Genomic DNA, 26,948 nt, shown 5'->3' on the forward strand with positions numbered 1-26,948 from the left:
ACAGCTATGAATTTACCGGGAGGACATAACTAACCACTGGTTATGCAATCATTTATAGACAACACTGTCGATTTGCCTTTATAATACATTTTCTCCCTGCTGATACCAGACAGATTAAATTTAAATGACACACAAAAAAGCTAACATCATCTCCTCATGAGCATCTCCTCACACACTATTTCCAAGAACTGCTGAGAGCTAGAGTCTTTTTTAAAAGGAAGTATTAGAGGAAAAAAAGACAAATTCATCCAATTTAAAAGTATAAATTAGTAAATGCCCTAATTGCATTCATCTATCATTGTCAAGCTACATTTCTATTTGATTTGATTTCTAATTTGAAGGAAAGCAGAAAAATATTTAATCACTTAAACATAATTTGGAGTACACAGCCTACAAAAGGGATTGTAACAAAGCATTTGCTCTAATTCATTTAAATAATTTTACAAAAACTTTTCAAAATAAAACTTCTCTCAAAATTTTATCACAGTTGTGTACATAACCTGCTTTAGCAGATCAATTTATTTGTGACTTATTAGAGAACAGAAAGTAAATGATATTTAGCACACATAAAGGTAAAATGAATGAATTAGAAGTTGCTCGTCTATCTCATTATTTTCAAGACCTTAACATTTCTATTCACAATTAAGGTCAGTTTAGAATTTTTCTAAATTTCTCTAAATCGCACCTTGAAGATACAGCTACAATAAATAGCTGAATAAATAAATAAATATATCTATTTCAAGGAGACAGGCGTTTTGTTGAAACTACATTAACATAAACAAGAAATCAAGCATTATATAAAGCAAAGGACCTATGCATACATCACCAAGTCCAAGAAGCAGTTTTTCTTCAACTGGTATGGTGTAAATAATTCATGGAATAAAATTCAAAACCCAATTAAATATTGTTCTAAAAGAACAATCAAATTCTAGTACTAGAGTTGTACATTTCCTTAAAAATAAATACACTTTTTCATGTCTTCCAGTGTCTGGTAGTTTGGCATTATGGAAGGAACTGCACCACACTGTACTATTCTCTACCCCTTTTTCATGTCATAAGGATTCCATAATAATTTTTTGAAAACATAATACAGGGCAACTGGATGGATTAGTCAGTTAAGCGTCTGCCTTCGGCTCAGGTCATGATCCCAGGATCCTGGGATCGAGCCCCACATCAGGCTCTCTGCCCAGCGGGGAGTCTGCTTCCCCCTCTCCCTCTGCCTGCAGCTCTGCCTGCTTGTGCTCCCTGTCTCTCGCTCTGTCAAATAAATAAATAAAATCTTAAAAAAAAAAAAAAAAGAAAACCTAATACAGGTTAGATATTATGTGTGGACCCATCATACAGTTTCAGAAAAAGTTTATTAACTTCTGATGTCCCTTTTGAGTCCTTCCCTATCCCTGTCTCTTCTCAGTTCCCTCAGAGGTAATTATTATACCAATTGTTATGTTTATCACTTCCTTAGGAAATTTTCTTTATGGTTTTATCACCTAAGCTTATGACAGTGAATATTTATTTTGTAGAATTTTTAATCTTATGTAAATGAAGCTATACTGTATATATTCTTCCGAGGTTGCTTTTATCATTATCATGTTCCTGACTCTAATCCATATTTTTCATGCTTTCACTATAATTTGTCTTCACTGTTATAGGATATTTCATCAAATGAATAGATCACAATATATTTATCAATTCCATTGTTGATGGAAATTTATGTTGTGTCTAGTTTTTTTGCTATGATATAAGCAATTTTGCTCTTCAGGTTCTTATACACATCTATTGGTACTTATGTACACATAAGTACACATGCTTGTAGGGAATGCATGCCTTCATCTTTAGGAAATAATATCAAGCTATTTTCCAAAGTGGCCACAACATTTAAGCTCCCACCCAAACTTTATAACTATTCTACTTGTTCTACGTCCTCATCAACACTTGAAATTGTTAGACTTTTCATTTTTGTAATCTGTTGGGTGTTAGTATCTCATTGCAGTTTCATTACATTTCTCTACTTAATAAGAGGGCTGAGCACCTTTGTCATATTTACTAAACAATCAGATTTCCAATTCTATAATGTACCACTGAAGTCTTCAGCCCATTTTTCTACTGGATTATTTCTCTTTTTCTCATTGATTGAAGGCATTTGCCACATATTTTGGATATCATTCCTTTGTCAATTATATGTGTTTTAAATAACTTCTTCCTGTTACATTTTTCATTTTCATTATAATCCTTGATAAGCACAAAAAAGATACATTTTAATGTAATTGGATTTTTTTAAGACTTTATTTATTTGAGAGAGAGAGGGGGAGAGCACAAGCAGGGGGAGCAGCAGGCAGAGGGAGAGGGAGAAGCAGGCTCTCTGCTGAGCAGGGAGCCCAATGTAGGGCTCGATCCCATGACCCTGGGACCATGATCTGAGCTGAAGGCAGACGCTTAACTGACTGAACCACCCAGGTGCCCCTGTAATTGGATTTTTTTCAGTCTTTCTTTTAATAGCTTATTTTAAAACCCTTCCCTACCCTAAGGTCACAAAGGTTTTTGTTTTTCCTATATAATCTAACAGTTTTATAGTTTTAACTTTCACATTTAAACCACCTAAAACTGATCTGTATGTATGGTTTGAGGTAGAGATCTAATTTTTTTTACCAGAAACAATAACAAACTCTCCCAGTACCATTTATTGATGAAAAGTCCTCTTGTCCAGCGATAAGCAATGCCAGGTCTGGCCCAAATCAAATTCCCACATATATAAGACTGAATCTAAGAGTGCTTTCAGTTGTAAAATTCTATCCAACTGAAGGCACCAAAACTTCTTGTGAAGAAAAATCAAGTTACTTTTAAGTTCAAGAATTTTTTTTTTTTTAAAGAAGAGATTACCAAATGGCAAAAGAATCCTGACTTGGGAAATATAATGAAAAAAAGAAAAAATACTGCACAGGTTTCAGAGAACCTGAGTTCTAATTCCCATTTGACAAACTTGCTGACTATGTAAAATTATACATTCTCCAGAGAGCCTTGATATTCTACATTGTCAAAAATAATGCTACCAAGAAAAGGGTAAAAAATACTTATCTTTCTCCCAAGTATATAAGGTTACATTTACTAGAAAGTTTGTAAATTATATTAAATAATATTTTAAAAGTATAAACCAAGGTATGCATAAACAATATTATACCAAATTTTAGTTTCATATCTATAATCTCATGAGGAATTTTTGCTCTAGCTTCTAATTTTGTATCTACCACAGTTTGATACTCAAAAGACACTTGTTGACTTCATATAGTTGTTTTATATGAAGTATATATATGTATATACTTCATATAAATATATGAAGTATATTCATATATATACATATATATATACTCATATTTATATATGAGTACAGTCTAATTAAAGACCAAGTATAGGAGAAGGATGTTTTCGAAAAGGTATCTTCTTCTAATTAAAAAATTTACTAAACTCCTGTGCAGAAATTCGACCCACTTCACAAAATATAAAGTTTAACTCAAAGAGAGAATTTTTCATTAACAAAATTTTAATATAAGTATACTTATTTTATATTATTACTACTTTTTTGAATAATCATAGACGTTCAAAATATATCTGAATACTTTTCATCCAAGTATAGACACAACTCTAGTTAAGCATCTTTATTAAGCCAATTTGTAAAACATTCTAGTTTTTAAAATATAAGTAAGTTTTTCAATATTTAAGCATTAGTTAAACTGATGGTTTCCCAAATGGCCTACTTTTGATACATAAAAAATTTAATGCCGTGTAACTTTTGTGATAAGAAGGGTTTCTTCTTAGCACTGAGTAAATAAGAATGCAAAAAGAAAATCTAATATTCAATTGTTCACAATTCAGTTGATTAATCTGCTTACAAATAAATGTGCTGAGTTCTTAAAATGGATCATGTCATTGTCTACAACTCTTCTGCTACTACAAATTTTTCAGATGTTATTTGAAACAAAAGCAAAGCTTCAAAAACATCAAGAATTATAGGTATTAACCAAGGATCTGTCTTTATAAGTTGCATAAAGAATACTCTTGGCTTATTGATTTATTTTCTATGATATATGTATACATAGTAGGATTTGGATATTAATAATGCAAATCTAGAAAAGTCTATAAACCTAATTGCAGGGCTGACATTCTCTGCTTTGGTATCAAAAATAACTAGAAATCTAATCATCAAGGACTATTTAGATGTTACACTTTTCCAAAAGTAAGTACTCATTAGAAGTTCTCCATTTTGTTAACATGAATGATATAGTAAATTTAAATAATGTAGTATTAAGTACTCATTAGAAGTTCTCCATTTCGTTAACATGAATGATAGAGTAGTAAATCTAAATAATGTAGTATTAAGTTGTAGGTAATTCCACTTGAGGAGCCATGTGTATTATTTGCCATAATTACTATTTTGAAAAAAAGTAAATATAAAGTAATGATATGATCTATCAGAAAAGGTAGGATGGGAATTTAGAGATTCCTATATTCTCTACCTTAATGTGCTTCAGTAACAATAAAAACAAACTTGTTTATTTTAGGCCATAGTTGGTCATTGAAATGGCGTTAGAAATTAGGTGCTAGGGGGCACCTGGGTAGGTCAGTGGGTTAAGCGTCTGTCTTCAGTTTAGGTCAGGATCCCAGGGTCCTGGGATCGAGCCCCACATCAGGCTCCTTGCTCAGCAGAGTCTGCTTCCTCTCCTGCTCCCCCTGCTTGTGCTCTCTCTTTCTCTGTCAAATAAATAAATGCTTAAAAAAAAAAAGAACTTAGGTGCTAGGAATAACATAATTTTGTAAAAATTCATGATATCTCCACTTTTAGACATGTCATGTAGAGTTCTCACTGCAGCATTTCTTCATGCATTCATAAATATGAATTAAGTACCTACTATGTACTCAGCATTATGCTAGATACTAAAGATACAAAGATGGATCAGTGTTCCTATACTCAACAAGCTTATGATCTAGTAAGTCTCATCTAAGAGGATAGTTGGAGAGGATCAGAGATGAACAGCTGACGGTAAATAAATGGGCTCTCACAGGAGAGCAGACTATAGATATCAGCACTTTTCAAGACACGAAGACAATGCACAATGATATACAAACCTTTTTTAAAGTATTTATTCAATGTTGAGATGGGGTTAATTCAGCTTTATTCAAAACTTTTCCAATACTAGAATTAAAAGGATACTTCTCAAATTTGAAAATAGCTCAACATAGGATAATAAAAGTACTTTATGTGTAAAAGAAAGAACTAATGATACCAAAGGCAGTGTACGTATAAGATGAAAATACATATAGGTTTAAAAATGTTACAAGTTAATGAATTTCGTTCCATAATAATTTTACCACCACGGCATCTAGTCCAAAACAGATGGACCCTCATACACGTTTTATTCTCCTATACAACACATTGTGCAAATGGAAAGGAATAATCACATAGTACATCCTCAGAAACTAATATCCCTACGATACATCAAATGCTCAAACTATAAAGCAAGCAATTAAAATTTTAGCCCTCAACAAGAACTTTCAAATTAAAACTATTTATGCAACCCTAAAGTTGAACAAGGTTTAAATTTTAGAAATATTCAATTCTACACACAGAGGTACAGAAATCTATTAAAATACAACCCTGTAACATTTAGGTGACTTCAGTCACTACCTCACCTCCCAAAAACAAACCATTATATAGTTATAGGCTTTCTTATAGAATCTTATTTGTAATACCCAGTCATAATGTATACGTGAACTGGCAGTCATCTTTCACTACAGTTCTAACTAGGTAAATGTAGCACTGTCTTATGGGAAAATAAATACTTTAAATAGTTTAGATCTTTATCTCCCAATTATCCTCTGGAAATAAGAAGGATATATTCTGACATTCATTCTCTATTTCCATAACCTTAGAAAATAAGCCACTTTAATCAGGAGCTGTGAAAAGGTGAGAGGCAAAAAGTTAAAAACAAGTCATGAATAACATATATACCGGTTTGATTCGAAGCTGACCACCGACCACCTCAAGAATGGCATGTCTTCTGGACACTCTCTTGTCTGTTATCTACAGGGGAAAAAAAATAAACATTTCAAACACAGCTACCTCCATAAAAAACAACAGTAACAACAACAACAAAACCCACAGCAAGGTTTCTGAAATTAGTAGGTTAGATATGAAATAGTCCCTCAGCAACTGCATATTAAAATGATTGTCCTCATTGAACAGATAATTAAACAACTCTGAGATTAAGGGATATGCCCAAGGTCATAAGAAGAATAAATGGCAGAGCAGAGACCCAAACTTGGAATCTAACACATCCCAAAACTTTTCATGATAGTTTCCATTCAAGATAGACATTTTGTGGGGATTCTTATCAATAAAATTCATAAAATGAGAAAAAAAATCTATATGTGGTGTACTTATTAAGAAACCTTTCAAATATAAGAAATATATAGTATGTTATGATGACAAAAGGATTTAAGGAGCAGCAGTCTGGTAAATATAAAGGGGTGACTACAAGTTTTAGGGTCAGGCAGACCTGCCCTGGAGCTCTAGGGCCATCAGTAGTAGTTAAGAGAACAGGAAGGTGGGAGGGGCAGTGATGAAAACCAAATACTCACATGCAGCAGAGATTATCATTTATATATGTGGGTGTGTATATATATAAAACTATACACACATATTAATATCATATAATAATGTATAATGAATATATTTGCTTCCTGTTTTGAGCCAACAATGTTCTACCTACCCTCACAAGCACTTCCACATACCAGAGTTTAAAAATCATCTGCACTTTAAATGCTGAAATTGCCGGGCGCCTGGGTGGCTCAGTCGTTAATCATTTGCCTTCAGCTCAGGTCATGATCCCAGGGTCCTGGGATCGAGTCCCACATCAGGCTCCCTGCTCAGCGGGAAGCCTGTTTCTCCCTCTCCCACTCCCCCTGCTCATGTTCCCTCTGTCGCTGCCTCTCTCTCTCTCTGTGGAAAAATAAATAAAATCTTAAAAAAAAAATGCTGAAATTGCCAATTGAGCCTTCCCTGCAAGGCTATAAACACAACAGTTAGGATTGCCTTTGTTATTTGTGGCAGATACATAATGAAAACTTGTTAAGCACAAACTATACTTAACACCGTAATTATTCCACCCATCTCTGGATCACCTTAGTATCTATCACTTCAACTCTGATTATCATCCACCTAAGGACCAAAATTATCAGTAAAAACAGACTACAGCAATGCCTAATTCAATTAACCCATTAGTTCTGCAAAAACTTGCAAAAATGTGAAAGTACCAGGAATCAGTACTCATTTTTTCAATCAGAGAGCAGTTCCGCATGTAAGACCATTGACTATATAAAAATAGGCACAGTAGAATGAATTCCATACATGTGTATCTGCAACAGCTCCAGTTAATTTTTAGAACATTTTCTAAAATAAAGTATCTTAAAAGTAGCCCACTTAAGTTATATACACTGTTGGCCACAACAGTTCAGAAAAGTAAATATAAACTAATTATCAGAAAGGAGAGAAGAGGGGTGGGAGGGATGGGGTGGCTGGGTGATAGACACTGGGGAGGGTATGTGCTATGATGAGCGCTGTGAATTGTGTAAGACTGTTGAATCACAGACCTGTACCTCTGAAACAAATAATACTTTATATGTTTAAAAAAAAAAAAAAGGAGAGAAGAAATTTGGAGGTTCCTATATTCTCCCCTATTGTGTGCCTTGTGAGCCAAAAACACCAGCAGTTACCTGATAACCCAATTTACCATGTGCAGATTTTATCATTTGCATAGAACTTTCACTTAAATGTTGAGATTCACCATAATACTGCCATAGCTATTATTCACATTTTACAAATTTGGAAACTGAAAGTCTAGAGAACTGAAGTAACTTGTGTAGGCCACTCCTCAAGTAGGTAGCACCCCAAATCCATCCTCATTAATAAAAATAAATATGTGGGGAAAATAGTCATATATGATTCTATACCTGCATATAATCACTCAGAAACAGTTTCAAGAAAAGAAAATTACTCTGTGTCAGGGAGTAAGAAGCTTCTAATTCTAACTTGGGTAGTAAGATCTCATTGCTAAATTCAACAATACAAATCCATTTGTAGGAGACTGTCAAATATAAAACCATGGCATGCAATGATGGTTCCTGTAATAGTCCAGCTTGGGTTTCTTTCTTTTTCAAACCATATTTTTGCAGGAACCAATAATGGACTTTTTCTCTCAGTGTTTCTTTGAAGTAGGCTTTCCCGACACTAGCATGAAAAAAAAAATATGAAAGCATAACATGACCTCTAGTGGACATATCATTCCGTAACAATGTAATTTCATGACAAGTTGTGCATTTCTATAGCATACCAAAAAAAAAGTGTTTTTTTAAAGAGCCTTTCAAATTAATGTTATTTGGGCATTTAGCTATAATAGTCCCTTTTAAACTATACCTCTAAATAATGAGTAAGTTAGAAAATAATAATTTATGTCCTCTCTACCAGAAGCTTTTAACAAATTATCATTGGGGCTTATTTTAATTTCAGGATGGGTGTGGGGAGGGTAGAAGGTAGAGGGTATGTGGAGGCTGGGTCATAAATAGATTACCCTAAGGAGCTGATGGCCTGCTTTATTAAACAGAGATCACTGTTCCTTGTGCAGAGTAAATATCTTACTACTACTTACTACTACTACTATAAGAAAATATATATTCTTACTACTATATTAACTGTAATAGCAATTATTTATCAAGACCAAGGCACTGTTCTGTTATTTATCATGTATTATCTTTTTTAATCTTCACAAAAGCTGCAGAGAAGACACTATTATCTTCATTTTATAAGTGAGAAATACAAGTACAGTGAGGTTAAGCAACTACTTAAAGTTACACAGCCAATAAGCAGCAGGACCAAGACTTGAACAGAAGGAATTGATTCTAGGGACACTCTTCCTTTTTAAAACTATATTTCCTCCATGGGGCACCTGGGTGGCTCAGTCAGTTGAGCATCTGCCTTCGGCTCGGGTCATGATCCCAGTGTACTGGGAATCCAGCCCCACATCGGGCTCCGTGCTCAGCGGGGAGCCTGCTTCTCCCTCTCCCTCTGCCTGCCTGTCTGCCTACTTGTGATCTCACCCTCTCTCTCTCTGTGTCAAATAAATAAATAAAATCTTTAAAAAAAACTATATTTCCTCCTTCATTATCATTACATAAAATATAATTTTTTAGATTATTTACCATCAGCTTAATTGAATATAAACTAGAACATATTAAAGAACTGGAAATAAGGCAGAATGACTATTTAATAAGCAAATAGACATTCTCAGAAAATCAAGCCCTAAATAAAGCTCCAGAAGGTCTTCAGGTTTTCAATTGGTCCTATTTATTCTAATGTCATACCCAAGTCTAACAAGATGTGTTATCTGAATTCCCGAGTCTATGGCCATACCACCCTGAACGTACCCAATCTCGTCTGAATTCCCAATTGTCTACTCACAGTAGACAATAAAGTGGATAGGGCTTAGTAGGCGGTGCATTGGCAATGGGGAAAAATGACTGATGTTGGTCTGCAAGTGGAAAGATAAAAGCTATAGAAAAGCAAAGAAACCCAAAGACTCAAAAAGACTGCACTGGCTAGAAGCTATTGAGAGTAGGAACAAATGGCATAACATAACTTCAAAAGGTACTAAATATTTACCCGAGTTTATTGATTACCCTGTTTAAATGAAAACTTTATTTGAAAGTCAGACATTTCACATCTTTAGAAAGCCATAAAAATAGTTAAAATAGAGGAATTCCAATTTCCTATCCAATAACTGTAGCCACCTAAATACTAATCATACCATACAAAAAATCAGAGATCAACAAATAGAACAAATAAAGCCACCTATATTCACATCTAAAGCACAATAGGAAACAGAGATGACCACAAAGTTTACATGTAAGAGGGGAAAGAAACACCAAATGCAACCAAATGTTACTATGCTGGAACAGAAAGTCAAGTGACAACTGGGAGGGAAGAAGAGAGGGAGTGAGAAGCTAGGGGTAAGCTGGGGTAGTGGGGCACAGATAAGATCACTCCCTAAAATAGTCACACCTTGATTGAGAAATAATGAAAATATATCTCACATCCAGCAGCTCAATGGTCCAGCAAAATTGGGAACAATTTGGGCATCAATATGAATAATGATAATAATGGAATACAACACACTTTGAATACAAAATAATCCATGAGTTCATACAGAACTCAAGAAAGGGGCTGAGGCTAGGGCTGGGAGGAAAAGCTCATATTCATAAAAGAATGCCAACTAATGAAGAAATGATCAAACCAGAAAAATCACTATTTTGTAACTACCAATATAATAATTGACTCAGTAAAGATAGACGGATGTTAACTTTCAGGTGAGTGCTTCATGGGAAAAAGAATATTCCTGAAGTCTCAAAGCATCATTGCACAAATTACTCACAAAGGGAATTGTGTCTTTACTGGAGAAGTCTGACAGACACCACCTTCCCAAAGTGATCATACAACATCATCAACAATTTCGGGGCACCTGGGTAGCTTAGCCGGTTAGGCCTCTGACTCTTGATTTCGGCTCAGGTCATGATCTCAGTTGTGAGACTGAGCCCTGCATAGGGTGTGGATGGGTGTGGAGCCTGCTTAAGATTATTCTCTCTCTCCCTCTCCCTATGCCTCACCCCTGCTCGCACACATGCACGCATGCTCTCTCTCTAAAAATAAATTACCTAGAAAATGTAGTATATGATTGTTAAATAACATAAATGAAGTATAATTTTATTTCAGTCATTTCAGTAAAATTAATAAGCTTCTTCCTATTTAGTTGTAATTTTGTTCACTTCTTTGTTTTAGACTAGGCACCACAAACTGGTAGCCAGGTTTTTCATTCAGGTTTTTCTTTTTCTTTTTTTTTTTTTTTTAAGTTTTGCTTTGAAAAGTATATGTACCTTCCATCTCACCACAGACTCCAGCATCCCCTATAATCTTCCACTGAGCACACTTCACTATTGTATACCTGGCCTCTGCAGGCATTTGAATTTGCAACTTGTGATTTTTTTTTTAAGATTTATTTATTTGACAGAGAGAGAGAGACAGAGACAGAGACAGAGCGCACAAGCAGGGGGAGTGGCACGCAGAGGCAGAGGGAGATGCAGACTCCCAGCAGAGCAGGGGGAGCCCGATGCGGGACTCGATCCCAGGACCCAGGGATCATGACCTGAGACGAAGGCAGTTGCTTAACCAACTAAGCCACCCAGGCGCCCCGCAACTTATGATTTAAACTATACCTGTACTTTTAGATGCCATTTCTTCACATGTGACATTGTGTACGAGATGCTGCTAGTTGCTTATCAATAGCTATTCATTTCTTCTTCCATACTAATATTTATTCCAGTTTTATTGAGGATAAGAATGTACCCATTTAAAAATATCCAAGTGCCCAGAATTCCCTGTAGCTATGAATGGCCAAATGACAAGCTCTAGCAAAGAATATGAGTGTGTATTAACCACATTTTCTAGTTTCTGCATCTAATGTTTTGGTATTTCGCATCTTGGACTAAGGAAGGATTACCTCTCCCAGGGTTATGGGCTTCTTAGAGACGGTAAATGACTCACCTACAAGTATACCTTTCATAAGCAAACTAACCAATCAGGAGCCTGTACTCCCAATTATGGCTTTACCTGGCTCTTATGCTGCCCCAATCACCCCAGGGCTAAGCATCAGACAACTAGGGGCAGCCCCTACAGCGCAGAGCCCCATAACATTATTCAAACTAGACCATCCTACACCTGCTTACTTTGCCTTGCCCATTCATTGCTGAGAAAACCATAAGAAAGGCTTTCCTTCAGTTCCCCTAGCTCTGCCTTCTGCCTTCAACCAACCTCAAGTGGCCCTGCATGGCCTTGTGTGCCCTTCTTTCTCTTGGGAACTGTGAGTAATAAATTATCTTTTCAATGCCAAGCATCTTCTAACCTGTTGGCCTCACCATTCCTGAACAAAACAACAAAATCTCCATTTTAAAACAGTGGAGCTTCTGGAAAGATTATTGTCTTCATGATAACCAGGAACAGGCTCAGCTGGCACGGACTTTTTTTTTGGTCTCTGCCTTTTTCTTTTCTTACTGTGTAAATGGGACACTTCAAGGTACAGCAACCATCTCATGACTGCAGGCATGCAAGCCACCTGCAAAGGATGAAAAAGGAGGAACACAGAAGAGGCCATTCCTTGAGTATCTGCACTGGCCCTGGAACTGACTGCCCCAGAGATTTCTCTTACAAAACAAAGTTTTGATTAAGCTGCTGTTTGTCACCATTTCTGTTACTTGTAACCAAAAGCAATTATGATTAATATCCTTTACTCCAACTGTTATATTGATACTGGACATCTAATAATAAATTCATGTATGATCAGCTAGTCAGAGAAGCTAACCAAATTGAACATTGAAGCCCCCCAACTTTTTTTTAATATTAAAAAGGTTGCATAACATATGGCAGGAGCTGAAGAATACACAGGCTAACGGGTAATGCTGAAATCACCCCTATCCTTTGTTTTTGTTTTTTTAATATTTTATTTATTTATTTGACAGAGAAAGAGAAATAGAGTGAGCATAATCAGGGGGAATGGCAAGCAGAGGGAGAGGTAGAAGCAGGCTTCCCGCTAAGCAGGGAGCCCCATGTGGGGCTCGATCCCAGGACCCAGGGATCATGACCTGAGCTGAAGACAGACGCTTAACTGACTGAGCCACCCAGGCACCCACCCCTATCCTTTGTTAACAAAAGATAAAATGATAGCAATTCTTCTTCAGATACTACAGAACAAACCAACCCTTTTTACTTGAATTCTTCATACTGTTTCTTGAACGGGGACAGGACCCTGTTTTTGTATCACTTTTGTATCGATAAAATGTGGATCCCTTATCTTTCATTTTCTGGGTCTAAATTGAATGTTTCATGCATTATGATAAGGACAAGTCTTTTCTCCCTGTCTTCATGTCTCGCTTTTAAGACATGAAGTTTGTGCTAAAAAAGATAAAGACATGAAAACATAAAAGAACTGTGATTTGCCAAATATTTATTTTTAGCATTTACTGAAGTCAAACAAAATGAAGATTTTCTTATGCTACTAGCAGAAATGCTTGGATGTTTTGAATTAAGGTCTCTGACCTATTTGTTTATTATTTCCAACATTCTAAAAATAAAAAACAAACCTGAATAAAGAAAAAGCATCAAAGCTACTGGATCCTGAAATAGAATACAATGGTATCTTTCATTTCACTTTTGCCTATATATATTTACTGAAAAACCAACAGCAGTTAATTTTTCTTAAAATGTTTCCCTAGAGAAATTTCTGAATATCACAGACATGTATAATGTATCTCATAAATACAATATCCCCATATAGCCTGGCTCCTATAAACATAAATGAACAGAGAAGAGGCAAGATTAGTTTTTTCCAATATAAATTACGTAACACACCAAATGCTTAAGATAATAAAAATTTTCTTGTATAATACTTTATAACTTACAGTGCTGTCACACAAGATTATCTGGTTTGCTCTACCAACAACAGACAAATAAAAAACTGACAAATTCAAACTTTTGTGGTAGAGAAAAATAAAAAAAAACCCTGGTATGGGATTTGGGCCTGTATTATGAGAAAACGCATAAACCTAAAGGAGCACAGGATCTATTTCAGACATAATTTACATAAAATATTTTCCTCAAACTTGTGTATGTGGCAGGTAAAGAAAATCTAAAATTAAGACTTGAATTAAGTAGAGACTAGTTACTGTAGTCTATGGCCATACCACCCTAAACACACCCAATCTCCTCTGATCTCAGAAGCTAAGCACGGTGGGGCCTGGTTAGTACTTGGATGGGAGGCTGGTTACTCTAAACCAGTTGACAAACCATGAAATTTTCTTATCAAGACTGCTTCCCAGTTATCAGATCCAGAACACACTCCAGAGTTCAATCAACACTGAGACTCTGTCATAACATTAGATAAGTCCATCTTATTCCTTAACATGGCAAAAGTTAGTTGATACAAAGTGTTTAATATTATTGCACTTGGAATGTACCAAAGTTCGTTTTCTGATATTAGCAAAGGGCAAGTTTGAGGAAACAAACTTGATTTTTGCCAGAGGGTCTCTAGACAGATTCCAGTAAGCTCTCTTTAAAAGGTTATTAATATACTGGATGTGAAATGGTCTTTGAAACTTGTGAAATACTTTCCCATAAGACTAATTGTATAATAGTAGTTAGGTTATCAGGCTACCTCACAAACATCTATTTAATCCACAATACTGGTGAAATATGGATCACTTAGATTTTTAAAAGTAAAATCCAATACCTTCTGAACTCCTAAGTCAAGGTTGCTGAATTGTTAGCCAATATGATGGAACTGTGCTGACTTGATGTCACTGAAATCTCAACTCAACCAACCTGTTTGGCTTGCAATGCTACTTGCAAAGTGAATGCTACCCAAATGTGAGAATCATCCTTATCATGAATATATTATGACAGAGGCAACATAATGAGTAAAAACAGAAGCAGAACTTAGGAAGACAAAACTGGGTTTAAACCCTCACTTGAGACTTCAGTAAATTAAAGTTTCTCAATAGTTATTTAATTCAGTTCAGCAGACATTTCTTCAAGAATCATCTGTGCCAAGCATTATCAGCAAGTCTAGAAGAGGTTTCCAACTCTAATTTTGCAACAGAATCATCTTCAGAGTTTTAAAAAATACAGATACCCAAATGCTACCTACAGAATCAAATTACCAGAGGAAGGAACTCAAACAGAGGTATGGAGGCATGTAAGGAGATGGCATATTCAGGCTGAGTGTATCCAGGAGACAGTTTAGAGAGCTTCATTTAGAAATAAATAAATATATATGAAATTTATATGACTATATATACATATGAAAAGTAATTCACCATATACCTACCACCTATCAGAATGGCCAAAACCCAAATCACTGACAACACAAAATACTGGTGAGATTGTGGAAAAACAGGAAATCATTCACTGATGATGGGAATGCAAAATGGTATAGCCACATTGAAAGATAGTTGCAGCTACTTACAAAACTAAACACACTCTTACCATATGATCCAGCAATTGAGCTCCTTGGTATTTTTACCCAGATGAACTAAAAACTTATGTCTACACAAAACCTTGCACGTGGATGTTTGTAATAGCTTTATTCATAATTGCCAGAACTTGGGAGTAACCAAGATATCCTTCGGTAGGTAAATGGATAAACTGTGGAACATCCAGACAATGGAGTATTACTCATCACTAAAAAGCAATGAGAAGACATGCAGGAACCTTAAACACACATTACTAATTGAAACAAACCAATCTAAAGGCACCGGGGTGGCTCAGTCAGTTAAGCGTCTGCCTTCGGCTCAGGTCATGATGCCAGGGTCCTGGAATCGAGCCCCGAGTCGAGTTGGGCTCCCCACTCGGCAGGGAGTCTGCTTCTTCCTCTACCTCTCCACCCTCTCCTGCTCCTGCTCTCTCTCTCTTAAATAAGTAAAATTTAAAAAAAAAAAAAAAGAAACGAATCTAAGAAAGTCTACATATACATAGTGTATAATTCCAACTATATAATATTCTGAAAAAGGTAAAGCTATGGAGACAATAAAAAGTTCAGTAGTTGCCAGAGGTTGGGAGAAGAAGAAATAAAGGACAGAACACAGAGGATGTTTAGGGCAGTGAAACTATTCTATGCGATACTGTAATAGTTGATATGTGTCATTACACATTTGTTAAAACCCACAGAATGTGCACCAAGAGTGAACCTTAGTGTTAAACTATGGACTTTGGATGATAATGACAAGTCAATATAGGTTCATCGACTACACCACTGTGGTGCAAGATGTTGATAGTGAGGGAGGCTGTGTGTGTGTGTATATGGAGGGGAAGAGGCAGAGGTATATATGGAAACTCTCTGTACTTTGCACTCACTTCTGCCATGAACCTAAAACTGCTCAGTAAAATAAAGCCTATTTTAAAAAAGAAAGATACATCCTATATAAAAGCAATGTCTCTGTAAGTTAAAGGGGAACAGTAATGTAATGTGATTATCCCACAAGCCTAGTCAGCACTTACCCACTCATCCAATATGTCATACACTTTCTATCGTAGAGGCAGGAAACCATACATCATACATCCACTTAGCCTGAAGGCCTTTCCCTCTCTACCACCGACTCTCTACCTACCAGACTTCTAACTGTTCTGACACTTCAAAGTCAGCTCAACGTCACTGAATTCTTGAAACCTTCCCTGACCCCTCATCTTGACTGAGGGTTCCTTCCAATACCTCTCCGTATCATGGAACATTCTTTTCTGTTCGGCTCATGCTACTGAAACAAAACTTTTAATTAAATGTGACCTTTGAAAAGTCAGAGGTTATATCTAAAAATCCAGATTTCTTACTACTCTTGAAAAGAATAGGTCACTGTTACCAGGTGGGTATGGGAGTGAATAGCAGGGACCACATTACGGATCCCTTTCCTTGTGGCCTTCCCAAAACTGAGGCAGTTGTCATCTATGACACTGCTGCGATTTATTTACTATCACCCGTTTTTCTTACTCCCTCCAATTTCACTCACTCAAGGTGCCGACCTGGCTCCAGTCCTCATTTGAGGTTGCAACCACTGTTTAGTTACCTGTTTCTCTGTCTCTCATACCTATGAAACTCTAAGTTTCTTGAGAGTAACAACTTGTTTCTCTTTCACCCCTCCATTCTGACTGGTATATATTCAACTACTTTCTGAATTCACTAAATTATTAGTCAATAAAATAGGAAAAATGCTAACATTTAATCCATCACGAATGTTGCTTCATATGCTTTAGCAGTTGATAGCACTGTTTCTTTACTACGCTTAAATTCACTTCAAAATTCTATATCCTTTTCACACCTAAGTTACAAGTAGGTTCTTGAGGGTTGGTATAATGAAAAGCAGAGACATGGAAAAGAAAGAGTTCATGTGCTTTGAAAGCCTACTATGTGCCAGGCACTGTACTAGGCTCAATAATTAAGGTGCCTGGTGGCGGGGGGAGGAATATCCAGCAGCTAGGAGTGCTTGGCACATCCCTGGGGACCAGGTAGGACCAGCATTCCAGAACAGCCAGTGAGCTTCTGCAACAAGCAGAAATAATACAGAGTTGCCAGGCCAGAGGAGTTACTGGTTATTTTGTGTAAACTTCGTAGGACACCTACAGCATTCTTACAAGTGGTGAACCCATGCCAGGAAAGAGTCTATACTAGAGCCCCTGACTATCTCCACCCACAACTGAGGGCCTCTTCTCTTTTCAATCAAAGCAGTCAATTCCATTACACCTGCCATTAGGAAGACTAACTAGATAGCTCTGTTGTCCTATTCCCTTGGAGGAAAAAGATCAGAAAGAAATGTGTCATATAATCCCTATCAAAACAGAAAAAGGAAAATTTGAAATCAGAAATAGTAGTTTTCACTTAATGGTATAACCAGCTTTTTAAAAAGAGTATAATCAGCTTTATTTAAGAAAAACTATAAAGTAAATAATTTGGCCTAAAGGTAGTCTGTTGCTTGAGATGCTGTACTGTAAAACCTTTTTTAAAAGTAAATTTTTTATTTAAGATAATTGTACGTTCACCTATAACTAGAAGATACAATACAGAAAAATCTCTTGTACCATTATCCCCAGTTTTCCCCAGTGGTAACATCTTGCAACACTATAATACAATATCCCATCCAGATATTGATATTGATACAGTCAAGATACAAAACATTTCCATCACCACAAAAATCCCTCATGTTGCTGTGTTATAGCCATACCAACTCCCTCTTACTCCCCTTCCCCCTTCTTGTAACTCCTGGCAACCAGGAATCTGTTCTCCATATTTATAATTTATCATTTTAATAACGTTATATAAATAAATTCATACAATATGTAACCTTTGGGATTGGCTGTTTTCACCCAGGATAATTCCATGGAGATTCATTCTGCTGTAAAACCTTTAACTGGTATGGACCATAAAACAGAATACAACCTAGTAAAGTAACCAAAGACCTTGGGTTCACTGATGACTCCCACTAAAGCAAACGGCACAAGAAAATTAAATTTCACTGTGCTCTGTTATCTGTAAGGGTTTTCCTGCCACTGTAAAGATGTAAAGACATTCTTATCAAATTGTTTCACCACCAAGCCCATTTTACACACTGGAATTATAAACCTTTATACTTGTACGGCCATGAAGGCTTGTGAAACTTATCTCCAAAAAACATGACTTGTTAAGTGAGTTCCAAAATCATCATTATTAATCATCACATAGTAATAATTAATCATTATATTATGAATAATTTACAATGAACTTCCTGAATTTTCCTACTTTAAGTCCTTGCTCTCTCACACTACAAAAAAAAAAAAAAAAAGCCTCACGGGAATTGCTGCTGTTTGAAACATGCCCCAATGGTAAGTTGTTGTTGTTTGTTTTTTAAGATTTTATTTATTTGAGAGAGAGACAGTGGGGGGGGGGCGGGGAGGCACAGAGGGAGAGGAAGAAGCAGACCCACTGAGCAGGGAGCCTGGCAGGACTCAATCCCAAGACCCTGCCCCGGAGATAAGACCTGAGCGGAAGGCAGACGCTTAACCAACTGAGCCACCCAGTCACCTCAATCATGTTGAGTTTTAACCACTGCAAAGAAAGAAACACGACAGCTCCAAAATCTTTAAAACCACAAACTGATTTGTTTGTTCTTCAAATTTTTCCTTCAACACATTTAGGACATTGTTCATAACCACTTCTAATAGCTGCCAAACTTGGCAAGAGAATCTCATCACTGAATGATTATTTGAAAAGGAGAAGCAAAATTCTGACCAGAGAGACTAACTTTCTACTCCTTTCTACTCCTTACCATTTTAAGACAGAAACCAACTAGGCTCATCTCACCTTAGCAAGCCTATAATACAAAGATCAAGCTACAAACAATGAAAGCGTCTGTAATCTGTTGCCATGTTTATAAAACATAAGCCTAAAATTCATCGATCTTTTAACCAGATCCACAGTACTCTGTACTGGTGATACAATTTGTTAAGCAAATCAAAACTCAATTGTCACCAGACATAAGATTTTTAGATGAAGCACATACTCTAAAATTTCATATATATGGAGAAAGAGAAGAGGGAGGGTGGGAGGAAAAAAAAACTCCCAGGCAGTTCTCTCAAATGTTTAAGTTAAACTATGGAGAAAAGTAACAGAATATTACCTAAACATGTAAGTAATTACTTGTCCAGTAAAAAAAATTAACAGCACCATAAGAGACTCTTAATCTCAGGAAACAAACTGAGGGTTGCTGGAGTGGAGGGGGGTGGGAGGGATGGGGTGGCTGGGTGATGGACACTGGGGAGGGTATGTGCTATGGTGAGCGTTGTGAATTGTGTAAGACTGATGAATCACAGACCTGTACCTCTGAAACAAATAATACATTATATGTTAATAAAAATAAATAAAATAAACGGCATGTAAACTTTAACTTTCTCAATAATTTTACTGCATATACACGTATGCCCATGAACACATATACACACACCGCTTTAGGACAGACGTCCACATCGGAACCCCCAATTACCACTCCTTTTCCTCTCAGAGAAGGGTCCTAAGGCTAATATCAATGGTTCCACTTAGACACTGCAGGTTAGCCAGGATAATAGTCCACACTCTTTACTCTGATATTAGCTCACTAACACAGGTTTGTCTCCAGAGCCTAAGAGAAAACTTCTAGAGAGCAGAGACCCACATCTCATTCATCTTTGTAACACCACAGTGCTACCATCTGCAAATGTGCTACAAAGAGTAGGCACTAAAGAAATGCTGAATGTTAAAACGACAACATATGTTTGAGGTAGAGACCTATAAATTCCAAAATGCAACCAGAAAATTTTCAAACTCCTAAACATCCTAAAGAGGGTAGAGAATATATAGCTCAGTGGCACTACGTGTCCGAAATCTTTTGTGTGCCCTTTAAATAAACACTCTATGGCTCCATTTTCTCATCCGAACAATGAAGATAAGAGCACCTAACTTCAGAGGATTTTGAATGGGTTAAAAAGCTGGTATAGGTAAAGTCCTTAGATCACCGCCAGGAACATTACACACTACGTAAGGCTTAGCTGCTGATATTATTGAAAAAGACTATTACAGTAAAAGTAAGGCTCATGCAGTCCGACAAGAGGCCAAAAGCTTAAAAGAAATTGTTCTAGGAAAGATTAAGATCAGAGGTTGGCAAACTTTTTCTGTAAAGGGCCAGATTCTACTATAAATACCGTAGCTGGTCAGGCCAAGAGACAATATCCTCAACCCTTGGGCCAATTATTCTCCCTGAAAGGCTAGCAGGCTTTTTGTTACATTTCACATTTTAAAAACTTAAGAACCATTCTTACTACGTGGGCCCGTATAAAAACAGGCTGGATTTGGACTCAGGGACTTTAGTTTGCCGACCTCTGGATAAGAATGTAATAATGATAATACAAGTCCGTGCTTTTTAAAGGCAACATAAGGAAACGTTTGTGAGTTGATTAAAGCTGACTGAAAAACGTGCTGCTCCCAAACTTCTAAAATCCAGACATGCAGGGCCGGTGTGGTGGGGAAGCCAGAAACGGGGAGTAGGGCTTCAGGAAACAGCGAGGACCTCGCACGGCTCTCTGGGTCCGGCAGAGCCTCCCTGCCACACTTACTCCCAGCAGCGGCCCGCGGCCGATCACCGTCTCCCCGGGGGCCAGGGCCACCCGGGGGCCGCCGTCCTGCGGCTGCAGCTCGAAGCCCCCGGACATGGCGGCGAGGACTACACCCCTTCGCAAGGAGACGGTCCCCGCAGCCGTTTCCGCCTTCCATGGACACGCGCGGGGCCAAGGCAGGCCCTCAGAAAAACGCAGGGGGAGGGGGAGCACAGGCTCCGCTCGAGTGTCTCCAGGCCTCGCTCAGCCGAGGCCCCAGCTCCGCGTCCGAGTCCCGCCTCCCCTCCCCGACCCGTGACGCGCGCCAGGATTCTTCCAACACTCCGCCTCAAAATTATTTTTTAAAAGCCCGGGTTAACCACCCCCCTACCCTTTCTCACCGCCCACCCGCCGTGGAGGATGCCGGGCCCTGTAGTCCTTGGCGCCTCCTTCTCCTCTCTTGCTGAGCCGAGACGCCCTGGTAAAACTACCACTCCCAAAAGGCAACGCGCGCATCTCTCTACGCCTGTACGAAATCCGAGTCAGCAAGGCGGAGCTACAGTGGGCGGGACTGGAGGGACTATGGCGAAGGATTCGAATTCCAAAGGATTTAATTCGCTGGAGGAGCTACCGAGGCACTGGAGGTAGGAGGGTCTTCCCTTCCAGCCGACGTCTGGACGGCTCAGCTTCGGCTCAGCTCCCTAGAACTGCGGTGACAGTCGGTGCTGACGGTTGTTATTGTCGCTTGTCATTGCTCCGTGTTCTTTGGACTCGGGCAGCTGCAGACTGCGCGAGACCCTCAAGGAGGGTGGCTCAGTGGGATGTGGGGTCATTCCTTCCGACCTGCGGGGTTGGTCTGCGCTGCCTCCCTACCCCTCCCTCCTTGTGACACCGGAAAAGGGGCGAGCTCTTACCGAACTAGAGAGGTAATTCAGCAAAGTATGGTTCATAAACAAGAAGGGGCAGAAGAGGAATAGTTGTCCAGGTATCCAGGCAAAACTGGACTTAAAAGAAGATGCCTAGTGGGAGTTTAAGAACCTCACCAAGGTACCCCCAACTGTTAAAATCAAAAAATTCATTTGCCTCCTGGGGAAGAACTGTAACGAGAGGATGCATTTTATTCACCATTGAGATTCTGGGACAAGTAACAAATGTTTAAATGCACGGTAATATTCTCTTAATATGAAATTTTGTTCAAGAATATAGTAGTTTGGCTTGGTTTGTTTGATGGTGAGAGAGATGAGTTCCGTGGCAAAAACTTGCTCTTGACTCATGAATTTGTTTCTATCAGTTTGCTTTCTTACTTCCCCAAAACTTCGAGAGGAAGTTCTCTGTTGAGCAGAGGCATTAAAATTCTAACCACCAAAGCTAATTCGGATCATAAACAACCAAATGAATGGGAGCAACTGTGGCCTTGGCAAGTCCAGAAACATAGGTGAGTAACATGTCTAGAAAGGGGAATAATCATTAGCCGAATTAAAAAAAAAGTATTTAACAAACCCCTCTTCCTGCACTGTCACACACACACACACACACACACACACACACACACACACACACCCATTACAAAAGAAAGTGCAGCATGGAATAAACTGATTTTTAATATGAGCTGTCTTTATATGCAAAAATAGCTCCATGCTCCCAACTGATTTTGGAAGCCAACCCATCTTTAATTATACGCTGTACCTAGCTGAATTATAAACATTGTTTATAGCTGTTAGTTACATAATTATGCATGTAGGATAGCTTCAAGAGGCCATTTCTAAAACACTAATCTTATAACTGTACTGAATATTTGAGACCTTGTGTCATTATAACCTGGACTTCAACCTCCTGTCCGTTTCAGATAGTATTTATGTCATCTGTGAGCACCTACCCATTAGGTACAAGTAGATAAATAATTATATATACTACAAAAGTCCATCAGATTTATGATTAAATCATAGATTGTAGATGAAGAACTGAATGACAAGGCATCAGCGCCCACAGACAAGTATTTAGGAGTTGAAGAGAATTGAATCATACACATTTTTCAGAAGTATTTTTGACAAATGCTTGGAATGAAATAGGTTCCCACAATAGTCATTTCTACTATTAAACTCAAATTATAGTCTGTGAAGAATCACTTCTCTTTTTTAGATAATGTTCTCTGGGAGCAGAAAAACAAATGTTTAGAAACAAACCCATTTACGAAAAACATTTTCAAAGAAGAAGGGAAGTAACATGTGTTGAGTGCCTCCCATGTGCAATTCAGATGTGAAGCTAGATGCTTTACACATAATCCCTGTTAATCCTTGTAAGAACACACAGGAGAGATGCATCATTGGCCCCATTTTACAGGTTGAAAAACTCAAAGTTAAGGTTCTTTCAATCATACCCAGAACGTATCTGGTTCAGAGTAGGTTCTGTCATCTGATCTGAAGAGACTGAGCATGTTTAAACTTTGCCTTCTAGGTTACATATGAGGATAATCTGCTAAAACATCAAGCTATGCAGAAAAACTCCAAGAGGAACAATAATTCAAGACTTTCTGGCATAGAATTGAATTCTGTGGATGCTGAGAAGGAAAAAAAAGAGAGTCAAAATAACTTTGTTGAACTGCTGCCTCCAGAAGTTACTTTTAAAATTTTCAGTCAGCTAGACATTCGGAGTTTGTGCAGGGCTTCAGTAACCTGCAGGAGCTGGAATAACACAGTAAGAAACAGTGACTCCTTGTGGAAACCTCATTGCTTGACTCTAAGAGCTGTGTGCCAAAGAGAAATAGACGATGATCTAGAAAGTGGATATTCCTGGAGAGTAAGTTTAGTCTTTGTAGTCTGCAGTGTTCTTGACAATATGGTGGTAGGTTTGAGCCAACCCCACCTTCTGCCTGAGGAGGTAGGATTTCAGAGACGGAGTGGCATACAGAGCGTGTTGGCTTTTGGAGTTGAAGTTGAATTATTCTTCTTCTCCTACAAACCACACCATCCCATCCATCCTTTTACATTTTTTTAAATCCTAAATATAGGCACATTCCTCTGTTAGCTACTTCATTCTACTTTATCCAAAACTCGCAGCAAACTCCATGGCTCATTTTGCTTATGTACATGTATACATACGCCCACACACACACATACACACACAACACATTTATTAGTATATGTGTGTATCAGTGTAAATACTTAATCTTCTTTTCAGCCCTGTCAATCAGCTCCTCTAGTTTTAAACAAACTCACTGACCAACCACCTACTACATTCTTTAACAGTGATGATTTACCTCTTTCAGGTAATACTATTGAGGAATTACCAGAAGAGTAAAGTGAAACACGAATGGCTAAGTGGCAGATACAGCAACATATGTTCTCCTCTGAGCCTACCAGAAAAAATCATGTACCCAATGGATGTAGATACATGGGGGGAGATTCTAGAAGCAGAACTGGAAAGATAAGCCAGAAAACTACAAAGATCTTGTAACTCTGAGACTTTCAAACAAAAATGACTCTTAGGTTCATTTTTTTGTTTACCATTTTAATGGTTAACATTTAAAAGAAAACTAAGTAGAAAATATTATGAAAGTCAAACTTTGTTTTTATTCTGTACTTTCATAAAAATTTTTCTGGTTTTATTGTAAGGTAGAAAAATCATGAAATGTTGTGTATGTAGGAAATACTATACGGATAGAGTGATTTCAAAATGTATTGCTTCATGTATTTGTATCAGCATATTGCAGTACTCTAATGACAAGAGAGTTTGATTGGTATTTTCTACTGAATAGTAATTCAAAAATTCAGGAAACCATTTGAAGAAACTGATTAGAGATTCATTCAGCAGTAGGCATAATTAGGCTCTTAACTGGAAGTAGACAACACTAGGAAGACTACCTAAATGAAATTAATCACTATATATTTAAATGTAGAGTGTAATACACTTATATTTCAATAACTTTAAAATGTCTATTTCAGTGGAATCAGATTGAATTGTCAAACATTGAGCCCATCTTAAAATGTGTTAAACTTGTGGTTTAGTTTAAAATTAACCTGATCAGAAGGCTAAAACTTGTGAGACTAAGATTCCCATTACTTGCCTACAGACCTGGAACTGCTCTCAGGGACAATGGAAAGTTTCCGGTAACACTTGAACTGCCACACTGTTTTTCTTGGTAAAAGCTTTCTTTCTAACAGCTTTATAGCACCATCTAGTGTACGCCTCGTAGATAACCAAGGCAAAGGACTTAAGGTCCTTTTTGTTTTCCTCACATTTAAAAGAAAAAAATATATATTATTTTAGAGAACGCTATATACCTGACTTAAGTTTATAGCTCTTCAGGAACCTTCAGTTTAACTTTAGTTCTCTTTTTCTTAAAAGTAGTTGGTATAGTACTCACTATACCAGATTGTTCGTTCTGAATCTGTGGTCAGCATCATAGTAAAAAGTGTCTACAAAACATTTTAGTTAGTATGGCATTTTCTTCTTAAATTGTGCTCCATGGCACAAAAAAGAAGCATCCAGGAAACCTGTATCTAACAAATAGACACAATATCAGAAAGATGCCTCATTCTATACAAATTCCCCTCGTTAGATCAAGCAGGTGAGGATCGGCTGGAAGGGGCCTTGAAGATCAGGCAGTGCAGTCTCTAGGACTAGTTAACAATCCCTTCTAGAGAAATTCCTCTCACACTCCCACCCACCAAACTCTCTTCTTGGCAGACTCTTTTGTAAAACTTACCCTCTTGACCTGGAAACCATCTCTAGATCCTACCATTCTGGATTAAGTGACCTTCAATGGAGTTCCCATAGTTCTTTGCACATACCACTCTTAAAGCTGTCTACTACATTAAAATGTGTCTGTTTTATTTGTCTGCCTCCCCTGTTAGACTGTGAGCTTCTTGAAGGCAGGGACCATTTATTTATTTTTATGTTCCCCAAACCTGGAATATAGTAGGTATTCCATAAAGATTTGTTAAATTATTTCTGTATTATTTATTTTAATCCTACCCAGATTGTATAATAAAAATAATTTGCTATATTGTTAGTGGACAAGACTGTACTGAAATGCAGTGTGCAACCCATAAGGTAGATGGGATGCTTACTATTAATGCAAATACATGAATAATTGTTTTAGTCTTCTCAAAAGCTGTAAGAGAGAAACAGGAAAATAGAAATGTTTTGTTTTATGTCTTGGAATAAACACCTGAAAATCAACTTAACCCAAAAGTATCACTTATTTTCAGTTATTAGGTCACCCCAATGAGTTTTAAGTATGATTTTGCAAGTTATATGAATAATCTTTAGTTTGGTTGTTTTTAGTACTATAGCATTAAAATTATTTTGTATAATAGGTTATAAGCTATGATCACATTCTACACAGAAAGGAAAGTTTGGTAACTTAATGATAAATTTTATGGTATGGGCCTAGAATGAACTGTACATTTATCAGACCAAGCCATTAGCATCTGAGAACATGAGTGGGTGGAGTAGAATGGAGGGAAGGAGTGCTCTTACTCATAGATAAAATAACATGTTACATAGGCACAGTTTCGTTGTTGCATAGAACAACAACATAGAATATTGTTGGCATAGAATATTAAGGAGTTTCCAGTGTTATTTGATATTTAATCAGTTCAAGAGCTAGTATTTTTTTTAACTTAGAAACCTTTCTTTAGTTGCTTCTAGTCTATAACCCAGTCTTAGACCAGAACATAATCACCAATAAAATCTGTATGAATATAAGCTTTAGACCTTAGAATACCCAAGTAAATAAAAGCCTAATTTGAAAAATATACCACTAACCACTTTAATTTCATCTTTGCTTTGATTTCATATAATATCTTCTCTCCAAAACTTCACATGCCCTAATAATAACAAAAATAAGACGACTAGTAACATCATGGGAAGAATAATACATAAGATGAAAGAGCACACATTTTTATTTACAGTAGAATTGAAAGACTGAAATCATCAAATAGATGAAATTAGGTCAACAATGGAGAAAGTTGATTAATTGTAATAGCCAACAGTTATTGAGTACCTACTCGGAACCAAGCATAGTGCTTCTATAGGGGATACTATTATGCTACATCCTTTCTATGGATGAGGAAAATGAAAATTAGAGAATGATCTTATCTATGTAGTTCGTCACCACCCCCCAGCACCTATGAGTATGTAACATGCAGTAAGTGCTCAATAAATTTTTATTGAATGAATTAAAAACTTACCTGAGATTGAGTAACTTGAA

The 26,948-nt window shown here is 37.2% G+C and overlaps 2 protein-coding genes across 3 annotated transcripts in view; one reads left to right on the forward strand and one right to left on the reverse strand.

Annotated features, from left to right (window-relative positions):
• Positions 1-21,042, reverse strand: part of APLF (aprataxin and PNKP like factor) — an 88,027-nt gene extending 66,985 nt beyond the window's left edge. Inside the window, exons 1-2 of one of the 2 annotated variants that reach the window (XM_028116343.2) lie at positions 20,756-21,042; positions 6,002-6,073 (exon numbers count right to left, since the gene is read on the reverse strand). In XM_028116343.2, coding sequence (XP_027972144.2) covers positions 6,002-6,073; positions 20,756-20,851 — 168 coding nt within the window. In that variant the 5' untranslated portion in view covers positions 20,852-21,042. The remainder of the gene's footprint in view (positions 1-6,001; positions 6,074-20,755) is intronic. The other variant, XM_088026198.1, reaches the window with a different exon arrangement.
• A 258-nt stretch (positions 21,043-21,300) lies between these two features.
• Positions 21,301-25,915, forward strand: FBXO48 (F-box protein 48). Its single transcript, XM_028116310.2, has 4 exons — positions 21,301-21,378; positions 22,026-22,169; positions 23,189-23,530; positions 24,000-25,915. The coding sequence occupies exons 3-4, from the start codon at positions 23,225-23,227 to the stop codon at positions 24,159-24,161; spliced, it is 468 nt and encodes a 155-aa protein (XP_027972111.1). The 5' UTR covers positions 21,301-21,378; positions 22,026-22,169; positions 23,189-23,224; the 3' UTR covers positions 24,162-25,915.
• Positions 25,916-26,948: the final 1,033 nt, after the last annotated feature.

The sequence above is a fragment of the Eumetopias jubatus genome, unplaced genomic scaffold (genome assembly GCF_037043125.1).
Source record: "Eumetopias jubatus isolate StellerSeaLion01/CBP00866 unplaced genomic scaffold, mEumJub1_p1.0 scaffold_9, whole genome shotgun sequence".
NCBI classification, from domain to species: domain Eukaryota; kingdom Metazoa; phylum Chordata; class Mammalia; order Carnivora; family Otariidae; genus Eumetopias; species Eumetopias jubatus.